At 41.0% G+C, this 16,909-nt stretch overlaps 2 protein-coding genes across 5 annotated transcripts in view; one reads left to right on the top strand and one right to left on the bottom strand.

Annotated features, from left to right (window-relative positions):
• The window catches only part of LOC135542545 (protein Shroom2-like), a 28,339-nt gene extending 22,978 nt beyond the window's left edge, over positions 1-5,361 (bottom strand). For all 4 annotated transcript variants that reach the window (XM_064969583.1, XM_064969584.1, XM_064969581.1 and 1 more), the window contains exons 1-2: positions 4,613-5,361; positions 2,973-3,121 (exon numbers count right to left, since the gene is read on the bottom strand). In XM_064969583.1, the coding sequence (XP_064825655.1) occupies positions 2,973-3,121; positions 4,613-4,822 (359 nt within the window). In that variant the 5' untranslated portion in view covers positions 4,823-5,361. The remainder of the gene's footprint in view (positions 1-2,972; positions 3,122-4,612) is intronic.
• Positions 5,362-6,034: 673 nt separating this feature from the next.
• Positions 6,035-16,794, top strand: LOC135542549 (integral membrane protein 2B-like). The gene is made up of 6 exons (XM_064969609.1): positions 6,035-6,235; positions 11,815-11,946; positions 12,948-13,142; positions 15,459-15,569; positions 15,686-15,836; positions 16,122-16,794. The coding sequence occupies exons 1-6, from the start codon at positions 6,149-6,151 to the stop codon at positions 16,208-16,210; spliced, it is 765 nt and encodes a 254-aa protein (XP_064825681.1). The 5' UTR covers positions 6,035-6,148; the 3' UTR covers positions 16,211-16,794.
• Positions 16,795-16,909: the final 115 nt, after the last annotated feature.

Here is a 16,909-nt window from a genome sequence, read left to right on the forward strand (position 1 = left end):
TTCATACGTTCTCATGTTCTGAGCAAGGACTTTAAACGTTAGCTTTTTTACATGGCACATACTGCACTTTTACTTTCTTCTCCAAAACTTTGTTTTTGCATTATTTAAACCAAATTGAACATGTTTCATTATTTATTTGAGGCTAAATTGATTTTATTGATGTACTATATTAAGTTAAAATAAGTGTTCATTCAGTATTGTTGTAATTGTCATTATTACAAATATTCAAATGAAAATTCATTAATTAATTTATTTTATTATTTATTTATTTTTTAAAAAGTATTTATTTATATATATATATATATATATATATATATATATATATATATTTTTTTTTTTTTTTTTTTTTATTATTATTATTTTTATTTTTTTAATCGGCTGATTAATCGGTATCTGCTTTTTTTTGGTCCTCCAATAATCCGTATTGCTGTTGAAAAATCATATTCGTACTTTGATCCTGTTGCTCTGATTGGATAGAGTGAATCTGTATTTCTCCATTCACTCGCTCCACTTCATAATTTCATCTGATCACTTCTCCTCGCATGTTCTGGTCTGATCTGGTCTGGTTAGATTGCTGCTGCCTCCTGTTTGCCTGCTACTATGATGAATCAGATGGTCGAGGACGTTTGCTAGCCAGCAAGCTATCAATGTGCATAATATCTAACAAGCGGGCGTGGGTAGAGAAAAAAGATAAACCGCCAATGCGCAATCTCTGACTGAGTGACAGCAAACTTTTCTGCCTGTTGCAAGTTGAGGAAACAGACACACTTGATTGGTCTATAAACGTCCAGGGAGATAAGTAGATGTCAAAATACCTAGGCATATTAAAACACTTCTGTTTTTGCCGATTAACTGTCAATTTACAGATACGATTAGGAATATGAGTATGGCCAGGTCGGCACACCACTAGTATCGATGTGTCTAGTATCGAGTATTGTGATACTAAGCCTGGTATGGAAGTCAACATTCTGGCGACAACACTACTAGATGTACACACTCACAGGCCAAGACACCTCCACCCATCCTCCCACAGCTTTAAACCGTGTATCTGCTTTTCCTTCTTCACATGTCACCCATCGGTGGTTGTTTAACAGCGTTTGGAGATCAGACGATACATTTGACACTTAAGTCATTTAGCAGATGTTCTTATCCAGAGCGACTTACAGTAAGTAGTGAGGGCATACATTTTCGTATTTTGTGTGTACTTGTCCCCCATGGGAATCGAGCCCACAACCCTGGCGTTGCAAGTGCCAAGCTCTACCAACTGAGCCACAATGAGATTACACACATCACATTCCACCCCGTGCTCTAAGTCTCCCATTCGCTATTGAGCAGTCTAGTCGTAAATGAACGAAGGAGATATTTGCTGGCATTGACACTTTCACACCTACCAGAGAATGTGTGAGAATGTGTTTTATGAACACGCCACGAAGTTCAGAGCATTCCTTCCCCTATAGGGCGGTCTTCAATGTTCTCTACATTGGCTTTCTCTCACTGTTGTGTGAAGAGGTTAGTTTGCTCACATAATTTAAAAGGCATGTACTGCATCCCTTCCCTGTTGGGTAGATATCATAGATATCTGTAAAAAGAATGTACCTTCACACTTCTTTACTAAGCCTAGTAAATATCACGGATGAAAGAGTGTAAAAAAAGAAAAGAAAAATGAAGTTCGTACCTAGTCCTAATGTAACCATAACAAGCTGTGGCCCTGCCCTTTGTGGTTTAGTAACGATCAGTTAGTTTGAGCTGGAAGAGTGGAATGCTAAGGTACACTGTACTTTATGACCAAGCAATATTCTATAAATGACATGTGTCTAGTATAATGACAGTCCTGTCTCTGCATGTCAGTGGTTAGAGTTGCACCAATATACAGTCCCTGAGGCCATAAACATTGTCTTCACAAATACAGTACTAGTCAAAAGTTGGTTTGGGCTTAGTGGGACTATCGTTTGTTTTTCAATAGGACAATGACCCAAAACACACCTCCAGGCTGAGTACGGGCTATTTGACTAATTAGGATAATTATGGAGTGCTGCATCAGATGACCTGGCCTCCACAATCACCTGATCTCAACCCAATTGAGATGGTTTGGAATGAGTTGGACCACAGAGTGAAGGAAAAGCAGCCAACAAGGAACTCCTTCAAGACGGTTGGAAAAACATTCCAGGTGAAGCTGGTTGAGAGAATGCCAAGAGTGTGCCAAGCTGTCATCAAGGCAAAGGGTGGCTACTTTGAAGAATCTAAAATATATTGATTTGTTTAACACTTTTTAGGTTACTAAATGATTCCATATGTGTCATTTCATAGATGAGATGTCTTCACTATTATTCTACAATGTAGAAAATAGCTTAAAAAAAGGAAACCCATGGAATGAGTAGGTGTGTCTAAACTTTTGACTGGTACTGTAAATAAAATATTCCCACCTGTTAACAATCCTCAACAAAGGGCAATGTGTGACTGTAGCACCAATTACAACTGCAGCCTCGTTGCTTTACGTTTCATCCCAGCAGGTCAAAGTGGGTGAACTGATACACCTCCAGCTGGATCTGAAATTCCCTTTCTGAATGCACCGACTACATTACACAGGACTCCTCGTTTCCAAGATAGTGTCTTTGTGGGTTAAGGTTAGCTTGTTTGACACTTTGCAGACACTTGAGTCCAGAGTGAAAGTAATTTGGACAAAAAAAAACAGTCTTCCTGATATGCCCAACTCTTGTGCTGCATTTGGTATTGTGTGCCAGTTTTGGATAAAACAATATATTAATGTAGATCCATCCGTAAGTTTAATGTATACCATTTTAAACACAGGGCACTTCTTCTCAGCACAATGGGAGAGATGATACGCAACAATCACTCTACGATAGTACCCATTGAGACATCCTGTATTCTTATTCAATGTCTGTCATATTCAATTCAATAGAAATGTATTGTGCCTGGGTGTAAGGGCAATTTAGTTGCAGCTCATAGCCCACCTTCTGACGACCAGGGCGAGGGTCTTGTGGGAGCTTTTGACCAGACAGATGGCCTCCTGTCTGGATCCACTGATGGGAACTGTGTTGATGTTGACGATCTCATCTCCCACCTGCAGGCTGACGGTCGCCGCCTTGCTGCCCTCCTCCACCTGAATCACGCAACAGGAATGTTTAATTAAAGGTGTTAATAAGTAGTTTATACATCATTAATAAAACAGCTATAACTTACTGGGGCAAATTTAGATTTTGGGACTGTTAACATTTCTCAAGTGAAGAGTATAAGAAAACAATTGCACACAGATAGTGTTGGCAGGGGAAAAGGGGCCCAGTCAAGGATGCTGTCTGATAGTTATGTGGATAAAAGAACATGTTACAGACTTAATGTCTCATTAGTGAAGTATATTTTAATAACAGTTCACTTTCCATAGTTCATCAGTTTAGAAGAATATCACATTCCATCCACAGACTGTGTTGACAGGACCCTCTCTTCAACCCTGCCATGCTGGCATTGAGTCAACTTCATTAAAAATGGTTCTATCATATCCACCCTTCCAAATCCCCTCTCTCCAGCCCAGTCTCAACGTTCATAGGGGGACTAGCCTACTACTGACAAGCAAATGGAGCAAGTCACAAAGTTATACGGGATGTATGCTTTTGTAGATTATATCAATCTAATATTAACAGGATGGATTGTTATTTTGTGTAGCTTCTGAAAGTGATGAAGAGCTGGAGAACACAAGCAATATAGTGTAAACCCAATCCTTGTAAGAGTTGGTGGTCAGTGACCATGGTTCAGATCAGAGTCCATTGTGTCCATCCTGCACTGGAAGAATTATACTGTGGCAACCTGAGAGCTCTGATTTAAAAAAAAATTGAACCATAAGCAACTTGAGAACAGTTGGAGCAGACTTGTTGCACATTCCATCACTTATTCTCTACACACACAGGAGTACAGGAGAGGGGAATGGAAACAGAATGGAGAATAGAAATGGAAATGGATGGAAACAAACTGTTTCCTCATTCTGTTGGAGAGCAGCATTGACTGAGCCAATCCTGGTCAGCCACTGCCAAACACACATTATCTTCACTTCTGCATTCCTAAATGGTTCCTGGTACTGCTGTGATGAGCATGGAAGACAGACAACCACCCCCCCCCCCCCCCCCACACACACACACACACACACACAGGGCAGAAGTGAAAATATGCAACATATCAAATGCATAAAGGTGTGGGGACAGCCCCAACAACTTCTGGACTGAAAAAACATGGGAGTGTTGGATGGAAAACACACACAGTTAACCAATCAGGAAACTACAGTGATGTTCCAGTGTTTAATCGCCACACAGCCTTATTTTCATATCAGGGGAAACAGGAAAGGTGAAACCAATCCATGACTGTGGAGAAATAATTACATTTAAAATTATTTTTATTTGCATGATTGATCTGTGGTACTTGTTATTGTTGTTTATTTGCACATCGGTTGTTAACTAGTGTGGCTAAAGTTAAGTCAATAAGGGTTCTCTGTATTTATCGTTCTTCATCCTAATCATCATAGATAGATAGATAGATAGATAGATAGATAGATAGATAGATAGATAGATAGATAGATAGATAGATAGATAGATAGATAGATAGATACCTTGGTTATGAGCAGTGGTTCTCGGTGTTCCAGACCCCCTCTCAGAGTGAACCCCCAAGGCGCCCCACCAAATAGCAGGACATCCACAAATCTATATTCAACATCACCCTGAATCCCGTCCCCGACACCCGTGAAACTGTCCGCGTCTAGGAAGGCTTTGACTTCTCTGGCTGACATCCTTAACTCGCTTCTGTAGTCGACGAAGTCCATAGTGTTGAAGAGGGATGGGAACTCTTGACAATCAGAAGTTCCCGATTAGACCTCCGTTTTATTTCACAAGAGAATGATCAACTAACTAGTCACTATAATTTGCTGTCATATGTGAACACCTGCCATACTCCATACACGATCATGCGTTTAGTTGATAAATAACGACTACCCTCAGCTTGTACAGTTGTAGTTTATCCTGGTAAGACGGCGAATCGATATAATCAATTGTCCTCTTTCTTTCCTTATGTTTTCCATCACAGACATCTTTACCCCGTCACTCACAGTAACCAACGGTGACGGAAAAACATAGGCCTACCCTCCTCTCCAAGTGTGCCTATTCAACAGGCATACATTGATACCTCACGCATCGTTTTCATCCAGCTGGCTTCTCTTAAGCAGACAACAATTCAAAGTTTTGACTCGTCTGAAAAAGACATGGTTAATGTTTTAGAAAGCAAAAAATATATACTAAATCAAATAGTTTAGGCAAGCCTATTTGAGGAGAACAGGAAAAGAATACGAAGTCAAGTGAAAACCCAGTGTTGAAGGTCTGCACTGGACAGGCACCTGAGACGAGACACCTGCATAGACAGAAATAGTAATGGCGTCTTTTTGTAGGCACTATAATCCGCCATGGTTCGTTCGACAAAGCCTATGGAGAAAATTAATGTCGTTTTTGGATAAACGCCGAAAATAACGTGTGGTAAACACGGGTTTAGCCATTTTATACGTTTTAACCTATACAATAATCTTAATCACTTTGTGAGTTATGACGAATTTATGTAAAAAATTAAAAAAAACACAAAGGCTTCATAATTCGCTAAAGTAATGTTAACTGAATGCTATTATATCATAGAAGAAACGTGTAAACTCTCCTGTATTAACCGCAGACCTTATTTTTAACGTTTATTCCAAAACTTTAATATTTCGTCATTCATTTTTTGCCATAGGAATGGTTAAACGAAGCAGGGTTTTAAGACCACAAGCTGGCGCGCACTTGACTAACATTATTCATGATTATGATCTCTTGAATTTCTCTCATGTGCACCATTTAATTAACCATTTTTATTCCATATGATAAATGCCTCTCTGCCACTAAATATATTTTTGAGATTATACTGCCCCCCAGCGGGGAGAAAAAAACGTTCAGGAACGTTTCTAAAACCGTGTTGCTTCTTGAATGCAGCCAATACGGCTTGCAATCACTCATGTGACCCGTTCGGGATGTTTTGTATTTAGCAACGTCATTGTAATCAGACGCCACACGAAGACGCTTCTGCAGAAGGTGATTGTCGCTTGGTCTAACATTTAGATTTTTTTTTAAAAATGGTGAAAGTAACATTTAACTCGTCCTTTGGACAAAGGGATTTGAAGAAGGCATGCAATGCCGAAGCGCTTATTCCGGAGGAGAGGGTGAGTTGAGCTAAACCAATGTGGTTAATATTTGTTGCGAAGGATGTTCGACGCAACTTTGTATCAGTTTAAACAATGTAGAAACATAACTGAAACAAAGTAACGTCGATTAGAAACATGTATAGACTCTTGATAATTCAACCCGAGCGACGTCGGAAAATGTCTGTTCAGCAAATTATTTTCGGTAGGCTTAGTGGTGTTCGCAGTTCCTGGCCTGGGCAGAACCGTGCTAGCTTTCTGTTTCGGTCTTGATTTAGTAGGCCTGTAACTGAAATGCGTGAAGATCACTCCGGTCGTCTTTCCTATTTATTCGAATAATTGTTCCTGTTTGTGTGTGTTGTTGGTTCTGAAGAGTAAAAAGTAGATGCGTTTATATAGACGCTATACACAAAGTATTACTACCTGCGCCAACCTTAGATTGTGTGTATTAGTGTCGAAGGTCGGTGTGAGGTCTTTCCTCTTGATATTTTTTTTATTTATTTTCACCTTTATTTAATGACGGCCTGGGAACAGTGGGTTAACTGCCTGTTCAAGGGCAGAACGACAGATTTGTACCTTGTCAGCTCGGGGTTTGAACTCGCAACCTTCCGGTTACTAGTCCAACGCTCTAACCACTAGGCTACCCTGCCGCCCCAAGCAATAAGATAGAACTTTTGATAACCTGTCTGTACACAGCATGCATACTAACACTGTCAGTTAGTAGATGCTGTATCCGTAATTAGAAGCCTGTGAGTCCAAACTCATCCCAAGAGCCTGGATTCATGTCTATAAATCTAAGGTTGGCGCAGGTAGTAATATGTTATAGGGCCCGGGCGACCAATAAGTGCGCAGTTACACGCTAAATAAAAATTCAGTTTGAGTGCCCATAAAGTTAGTGCATTCGAAAGGTATTCAGACCCCTTCACTTTTTCCACATTTTGATACATTACAGCCTTATTCAAAAAATAAATTCAATTAAAAAAAAATACTCCTCAATCTACACACAATACCCCATAATGACAAAGTGAAAAAAGGATTGTAGAAATTTGAGCAAATTCATAAAAAAATAAGTGGGTGCAGTGTACTAAGGCACTGTATAGAAGTGCTTAAGTGTCAGTACAGACCCAGGTTTGATCCCAGGCTGTGTCATAACCAGCTGTGACCGGGAGTTCCATAGGACGTCGCACAATTGGCCCAGCATCGTCTGGGTTAGGGAAGGGTTTGGCCAGTGGGGCTTTACTTGTCTCATCGCACTCTAGCGACTCCTTGTGGCGGCCCGGGCGCCTGCAGGCTGACCTCGGTTGTCAGGTGAGTGGTGTTAAATCCGACACTTTGGTGCAGCTGCCTTCTGGGTTATGAGGTGTGGTTTGGTAGGTCATGTTTCAGGGATGCATGCCTTGACCTTTCGGAGGCCATTGGGGAGATGAGACAAGATCACAATTGGATATCACAAAATTGTGGAGAAAAGGTGGGTAAAATACAAGCAGTAATACTTTATTTACATAAGTATTCAGACCCTTTGCTATGAGACATGAAATTGAGCTCGGGTACATCCTGCTTCCATTGATCATCCTTGAGATGTTTCTGCATCTTCATTGGAGTCCACTTGTGGTAAATTCAATTGGTTGGACATGATTTGGAAAGGCACATACCTGTCTGTATAAGGTCCCACAGTTGACAGTGCTTGTCGGCGCAAAAACCAAGCCATGAGGTCGAAGGAATTGTCTCTAGAGCTCCGAGACAGGATTGTGTCGAGGCACAGATCTGGGGAAGGGTACCAAAAAGTATCTGCAGCATTGAAGGTCCCCACAGTACTCTCCATCGTTCTGGAAGTTTGGAACCACCAATACTGTTCCTAGAGCTGGCTACCCAGACAAACTGAGCAATCGGGGGAGAAGGGCCTTGGTCAGGGGAGGGACCAAGAACCCAATGGTCAGTCTGACAGAGGTCCAGAGTTCCTGTGGAGATGGGAGAACCTTCCAGAAGGACAACCATCTCTGCAGCACTCCACCAATCAGGCCTTTATGGGTGAGTGGCCAGACTGAAGCCACTCCTCAGTAAAAGCACATGACAGCACGGATAGAGTTGGCCTAAAGGACTCCGATCCAGAGAAACAAGATTCTCTGGTCTGATGAAGCCAAGATTGAACTCTTTGGCCTGAATACCAAGCGTCACATCTGTAGGAATCTAGGCAGTGCTCATCACCTGGCCCATACCATCCCTGCTGTGAAGCATGGTGGTGGCAGCACCATGCTGTGGGGATGTTTTTCAGCTGCACAGACTGGGAAACTAGTCATGATGACAACCTTCTCACCAGTCTGGAGCAGGTTAACCTTCCAACAGGACAACAACACTAAGCACACAGCCAAGACAATGCAGGAGGGGCTTCAGGACAAGCCTCTGAATGTCCTTGAGTGACCCAGCCAGAGCCTGGACTTGAACCTGATTGAACATCTCTAGAGAGACCTAAAAATATCTGTGCAGCTACGTTCCCCATTCAACCTGACAGAGCTTGAGAGGATCTGCAGAGAAAAGTCAGAATTTCCCAAATACATGTGTGCCAAGCTTGTAGCGCCATACCCAAGAAGTTAAGTCTGTAATCACTGCTTTGTCATTATGGTATATTGTGTGTAGATTGGGGGGGGGGGGGACAACTTAATCTATTTTAGAATCAGGCTGTAACCTAACAAAATGTGGAAATAGGAACTGGTCTGACTACTTTCCAAATGCATTGGAAATAGAGTACAGGTGAGATTGTAAGTCTATAGAGAATTCATTCACTATAGAGAATCTGAGTGAGTAGAGGAATGCAGCAGCCAGGGACAGACCTGGGGAGAAAATGCCACTGTATAGAAAGACCTGGAAATCATGTCTGTTTCACAAGTAGGAGAGCAGTTTGGACAGTCAGACAGGTGATTTAAACAGGTGATGTCCTGGATAAGGCGTCAGAGGTAGTGAAGGTCTGTGATGTGACCAGACGAGAGGTCGACCGATTATGATTTTAACACATACCGATTATTGGAGGACTAAAAAGCCGATTTTAAAAAATAATAATGTATATATAAAAAAAAAAAATATTTGTAATAATGACAATTACAACAATACTGAATTAACACTTTTAACTTAATAAATCAATTTGGCCTAAAATAAATAATGAAACAAGTTCAATTTGGTTTAAATAATGCAAAAACAGTGTCGGAGAAAGTAATATGTGCCATGTAAAAAAAAAAAAAAAAAAAAAGCTAACGTTTAAATTCCTTGCTCAGAACATGACAACATATGAAAGCTGGTGGTTCCTTTTAACATGAGACTTCAATATTCCAAGGTAAGAGGTTTTAGGTTGTAGTTAATATAGTATTTATAGGCCTATTTCTCTCTCTACCATTTGTATTTCATATACCTTTGACTATTGGATGTTCTTATATGCACTATAGTATTGCCAGTGTAACAGTATAGCTTCCGTCCTCACCCTTACCTGGGCTCGAACCAGGAACACATCGACAACAGCCACACTCGAAGCATCGTTATCCATCGCTCCACAAAAGCCGCGGCCCTTGCAGTGCAAGGGGAATAACTATTCCAAATCTAAAAGCGAGTGATGTTTGAAACAGTATTAGCGCACAACAAGCTAATTAGCTAGCCATTTCACATTGGTTACACCAGCCATTAGGCTGATAAGCTTGAAGTCATAAACAGCGCGGTGCTTGCGAAGAGCTGCTGGCAAAATGCACGAATGTGCTGTTTGAATGAATGATTACGGGCCTGCTGCAGACTGCTCTATCAAATCAGACTTAATTATAACATAACACACAGAAATACGAGCCTTTGGTCATTAATATGATTGAATCGGGAAACTATCATTTCGATAACAAAACGTTTATTTCAGTGAAATACGGAACCGTTCGGTATTTTATCTTACGGGTGGCATCCCTAAGTCTAAATATTGTTGTTACATTGCATAACCTTCAATGTATGTCATAATTACGTACAATTCTGGCAAGTTAGTTCACAATTAGGCAGGCAGCCCAAACTGTTGCATATACCCTGACTCTGCGTGCAATGAACGCAAGAGAAATGACACAATTTCACCTGGTTAATATTGCCTGCTAAACTGGATTAGTAGTTAAAAGTAGTTTTTATGATTGTTTTTTTATAAGATAAGTTTAATGCTAGCTCGCAATTTATCTTGGCTTCTACTGCATTCATGTAACAGGCAGGCTACTCGTGGAGTGCAATGGTTAGAGCGTTGGACTAGTTAACTGTGCGGTTGCAAGATTGGAACCCCTGAGCTGACAAGGTGAAAATCTGTCGTTCTGCCCCTGAAAAAGGCAGTAGGCAGTCATTGAAAATAAGAATGTGTTCTTTAACTGACTTGCCTAGTTAAATAAAAGGTATACATTTTTTATAAATGTATTTGTTTTAAATAATTGGAAATCGGCACCCAAAAATACCGATTTCCGATTGTTATGAAAACTTGAAATCAGCCCTAATTAATCGGCCATTCCGATTAATCGGTCGACCTCTAGACCAGACACAGCATGGTCCACAGAGACCAGCCATGAGCCACCTCCTTATTCCTGACCTTTAGCCATGTTAATAAGTTAACCTGAAATGATTAGAGTGAGACAAGCATGGCCATCATCCAATCGCCCCTGTATCTGTTGTAAATTTTGAAATCATGAAAATATACACCTTGGTTTACCTCAAGCACGTCTCTCATTGGGACTATCGACAGTGGACTAATGAAGGGGGGAACCGTGTTCTTCCACTAAAGTACGAACATGAGAATCTCAGATCAGATGAGGAAAACGAAGAAAAAAACTGATCTCCAGAGTTGTTGACTTCCACTCTTTTGTTTCAATATGAACCACACCCCAACTCTGCATAAACAACCAACAGTTCAGGAAAAGGGCCTGCCACCAAATTACAACATGTGTCTCTAGACTCCATAATATTAAAGTGAGGGAGCAAAATAACATATGATGATGGAGAGGGCTTAAAGATAATGCAGTAAATGAATAATGGTTAGAAAGAATATCTTGAGGTAGAGAAGGCATGATGGAAATGAGGTGAAAGGTCACAGAGAAGAGAGGGGGGGTTGGGGGGGGAAGATTGGCTGTGTTTGAATTGTACGTTACATAAGCATCTCTCACTGCTACCATACTCCAAACTGATGTCAACAGAACACACCACAGCTGTATTGTGACTAAGCAGCACTCTTATTTGAATCGCACTGTTTGGCTTGGTTGTGTTGGAGCGATTTAATTTGAACAAAGAGGATTTATAGAGGTCAGTTTCCTTAATGATTCATCTGGGCTGATAGGTTGATGAACCAATATTAACAATATGGCTCAATTATGTAATGAAACATACAGGCAGACATGCTGGTATTGTGAGAGGCTGACCATCTGTATTTAGGCCTTACTTTGTATGTTATAGAGGACTGCAATGGGGGGGGGGAAAGAGTCTTCAGGCTTTTTTTGTGTATGTATCCACTGCAATTGTTAATATAGGCCTATGCACTGTATCTGTTGCCTGGTGTAATGTATTTGAAATGATCAAATGTGCATGTAACGTTTTAGCTCTTTCTTCTCTCTCAGGACCTGGAGGATGGCATGCGGGTGCGTCGGCAGTCCAAGGTGTGGTGCTGGTGCATGTGCCTGGGTCTGGCTCTCATGCTGTCCGGTGTGGTGGTGGGGGGGGCCTACCTCTACAAGTCCTACATACAGCAGGTGAGATGGACTGTTGATTAGACCCCTATTATGCCATAGGCTCAACTATATAGTGAACAAACATTTTAACACAAGAATTTCAACAATTTTACTGAGTTACAGTTTATACAAGGAATTGGTAAATTGAAATAAATTCATTGGGCCCTAATCTGTGGATTTCAGGGGCACAGCCATGGGTGGGCCAGTCAATCAACTTGTTTTCCCCCACAAAAGGGGCTTTATTACAGACAGAAATACTCCTCAGTTTCATCAACTGTCTGGGTGGCTGATCTCAGACGATCACGCAGGTGAAGAAGCCAGATGTGGAGGTCCTGGGCTGATGTGGTTTCACGTGGTCTGCGATTGTCATGGCAGTTAGACGTACTGCCAAATTCTCTAAAGTGACATTGGAGGTGGCTTGTAGTAGAGAAATTAACATTCAATTCTTTGGTAATAGCTGTGGTGGACATTCTTGCAGTCAACATGCCAATTGCACACTCATTCAACTTGAGACATCGGTGGCATTGTGTTGTGACAGAACGGTACATTTTAGAGTGGCCTTTCATTGTCCCCAACACTGTAATGATAATGCTGATTAATCAGCTTCTGGATATGCCACACCTGTCGTGGATGGAATATTTTGACAAAAGAGAAACGCTAACAGGGATATAAACAAATTTGTACACAATTTGAGAGAAATAAGCTTTTTGTGTGTCTGGAACATTTTTGGGATTGTTTATTTCAGCTCATTGTATGGGACCAATGTTTTATATTTTTGTTCAGTATAGTTAAAGCTTCCTTTCCTTGGCTAGAGGACACATTTGCACCCGCTGTTGTCTGATTTCCCAGACACAGATTAAGCCTAGTCTTGGACTAAGAATCACTCTGAATGAACCCCCTAATTGGGGGAGATTTCGGTGAAACCAACCCAGAGTGTGCTAGCTAACTACATTGTTGGTAAGGTAGAGAGAGTCGGGGTGAGAGAAGTCATCACTGTCGTTGTCTCACTCCGTCTTCCTCAGGAGGACCCGGTGTATTTCTGCGGGGTGGACTACCGTGAGCGGGACTACATGGTTCAGGACGAGGTGGCCCTGCCCTCTGCTCTAAGACACATCCAGGAGAGCATCCGTGTGCTAGAGGAGGTGGAGCTAATCAACGTGCCCGTGCCCGAGTTCTCCGACAGCGACCCGGCCGACATCGTCCATGACTTCAAAAGCGTGAGAGGAGAACACTGCTACACACACACACCACCTTTTTTATACAAGTAAAGTGCACGTCGGATAAAAAGTCACGACAGGCCTAAACAGAACATGTGTCGGTAAACTTTCCAAATGCCGACAACACTAAATACTAAATGAGCTCTTTGTGTTATGTGAGAATTATGCAAGAAATGTCGTTGGAAATATTGATAACCGTCATATCGAAGTAAACTTGGAGTCACGCGATGACCTGCACCTCCCCCTATGACTTTTTGGGGAAGCATGCAGTTTATTAGGCTACAGATGAAATAAGTTTTCATGAACTTCAAAGTGGTGTTCTTGCACAATAATGAGCATGGTGCTCCTTTCCAATAAATATCAATGGTCTTATTCTGGTGACATGATGAACAATACTTGGCAGTCGTTTGACAAATCAAAATAATCTTTCTCTTTCGTCCATAATCTTATGTAGGCTATACTCCCATATGTATCTGTTAGTTAGAGTGCATGTGGCAATACCAGAGTGGGCATACTCGCTATTTAACCTTCCTAGGGCAGGCGTTCCGCTAGCAGAACCCCTCGACAACATTCCGCTGAAAAGGCAGCACATGAAATTCCAAAATATTTTTTTAGAAATATATAACTTTCACATATTAACAAGTCCAATAGAGCAAATGAAAGAAACTTCTTGTTAATCTACCCATCGTGTCCGATTTCAAAAATGCTTTACAGCGAAAGCACAACATATGATTGTTAGGTCACCGCCAAGTAAAAAAAAACAGCCATTTTTCCAGCCAAAGAGAGGCGTCACAAAAAGCAGAAATATAGATCAAATGAATCACTAACCTTTGATCATCTTCCTCAGATGACACTCATAGGACATCATTTTACACAATACATGTATGTTTTGTCTTTACGGAAAAAACATAATCTGAGAATGGCGCTCAAAGCCCAATCCAGCCAAAGAAATATGTGCCATGTTGGAGTCAACAGAAGTTAGAAATAATACTATAAATATTCACTTACCTTTCATGATCATCAGAAGGCACTCCCAGGAATCCCAGTTTGACAAATTACTGATTTGTTCCATAAAGTCCGTCATTTATGTCCAAATAGCCACTTGTTCTTAGCGTGTTCAGCCCAGTAATCCATCTTCATGAGGCGCGAGCACTTTGTCCAGACAAACTCAAAAAGTTCCGTTACAGGTCGTAGAAACAAGTCAAACGATGTATGGAATCAATCTTTAGGATGTTTTTAACAAATTATCAATAAGGTTCCAACCGGAGAATTCCTATGTCTGAAGAAAAGCACTGGAACGAGAGCTAACTCTGTCGGGAGAGCGCGTCATGAGCCTGAGACACTCTGCCAGACCATGACTCATTCAGCTCCCATTCCCCCCTCCTTTATAGCAGAAGCCTGAAACAAGTTTCTAGAGGCGCTTGACATCTAGTGGAAGTGCAACTTGACTCCATAGACACTATTCGGTAGGCCAAGCTTTGAAAAACTACAAACCTCAGATTTCCCACTTCCTGGTTGGACTTTTCTCAGGTTTTTGCCTGTCATATAAGTTATGTTATAATCACAAACATCAATCAAACAGTTTTAGAAACGTCAGTGTTTTCTATACCAATACTACTAATAATATGCATATATTAGCATCTGGGACAGAGTAGGAGGCAGTTCACTCTGGGAACGCCATTCATCCAAAAGTGAAAATGCTGCCCCCTATCCCTAGGTGTTGTGTGAGAACCATCAGAGTTGAAAATTCGATGTAAACTCATTTAACTTGTTTTTATTTGGTACATTGGAATTTAACCGCAAAAGGTATTTTTATGTGGACTAAGTCATCAAGCATGGCCTTTTATCCGCAATAAGTCAATTTGATGAAATGCATCTCTGATGGGAAAATGTGCATGTGGATTTTAGAATATTCACAACAAAATCTGTACATTTTTTGGGGCTGCAGGGAGCCTAGTGGTTAGACCGTTGGGCCAGTAACTAAAAGGTTGCTGTCATTCTGCCCCTGAACAAAGTGTTTAACTCACTTAGGCCGTCATTGAAAATAAGAATTTGTTCTTATCCTAGTTAAATAAATAATTTTATGTAAACTGATGTCACATGTTGTATATCTAGCTGTTACCATTCATTTACGGCTCAGAGGAAAGCCATTCCACCAGGGTATTAGTCGTCAAACTCCTATTTTTAGAAACAAAATTAAATGAAACACGTGCTGAATTGAAGTTGTTGAATGTAATCATGTGTTCTGAGGTCTGAATGTAAAGTACTTCTGGGTGTTTTTGTAGTGTTGGATCTAATTCCTTTCCTCCTCCTCAGAGGCTGACAGCCTACCTGGACCTGAGCCTGAACAAGTGCTACGTTATCCCCCTCAACACCTCCATCGTCATGCCTCCCAAAGACTTGCTGGAGCTGCTCATCAACATCAAGGTATCTGTAACACACACACACACACACATGACTGAAGCTGTTTATGTATTTCAATTATCAAATCAATCAAATGTTGAAGGAAATAATGTTAATTAAGTGTGTGATTTGCAACCTAGGCTGGTACCTACCTTCCCCAGTCCTACCTGGTCCACGAGCAGATGATGGTAACTGAGCGTCTGGAGAACGTTGACCAGCTGGGATACTTCATCTACAGCCTCTGCAAGGGCAGAGACACCTACAAGCTGGAACGCAGAGAGACCATACTGGGTTAGTACTGCTGACACACACACACCGTACCGGGTTGGTGCCGCTGCCTTGCGCGCACACCGTACCGGGTTGGTGCCGCTGACACGCGCGCACACCGTACCGGGTTAGTACTCCACGCACACTTTTTAAGATTTACACTGAATTGTCATGTATTAACCATTTTGTGAAATTCCTTGGTGGACCTGAACACACCGCATTATACTCTGGCCAATGATCAGGTGCTATAGAAGATGTTTGTATAGGCCTACATGCACATTTTTGATATCCTCCATCTGTACCTTGCAGGCAGGGAAAAACGTGAAGCCCTGAACTGCAGGACGATCCGTCACTTTGAGAACAAGTTTGTGGTCGAGACAATCATCTGTGAGCCTTAGAAGGGAGAGGGGACTGGCTACTTCAGACAACCCATGTATAGTTTCACTCACTGTCTACAGTGAGATTTTTAACCCTTCTCTCTCCCCCGTATCACCCCTCATAGATCCTTTACTCTTCTGTACTGCTGGTAGTTTTGAGGAAGAGTTGTTAAGTTGATTCCAAGTCAATACTGTTGTATAAGGTGTAAAACTAATGAATTTTCCACTTTGTGTGAAGTAAATACCATTTCATTTGGGGTCAACTCTTCAAAGAATAAGATGTTCAGCTTTTCTATGTTTTGTGGGAATTGTTTTCTATCTTTACTCGGGTTTATTAATGTTAAAGAGTGTTTAAACAGACACTGTTAAGTCAGTTAATTACAATGTTAAGGAATATAACTAGATTGATGAAATATAAACTCAATGAGAGTATGCATACTTTAGCATAGAAAATGAATGATTTTTGTATCAGCTGTCACCAGTACAGTGCGATGAAACAAGAGGAATCTCACACCACATGTCCGTCTGAAAACGGACCATGTGGTAACTAACTTGTGTATATAGTCTGTAAAAAGGAAGATTACCACAATAAATCTTAATCGTTTTATTGTTTTTTGTTCTCATTGTTTTACAAATATGATATTTAATTCTAAAGTTAAACTTTTTTACTGTGCAACACAATGGCATTATGGACTGTTTTACTTAACTTGACATCCAAAG

This window comes from Oncorhynchus masou, chromosome 6 (assembly GCF_036934945.1).
Source record: "Oncorhynchus masou masou isolate Uvic2021 chromosome 6, UVic_Omas_1.1, whole genome shotgun sequence".
Classification (NCBI taxonomy): domain Eukaryota; kingdom Metazoa; phylum Chordata; class Actinopteri; order Salmoniformes; family Salmonidae; genus Oncorhynchus; species Oncorhynchus masou.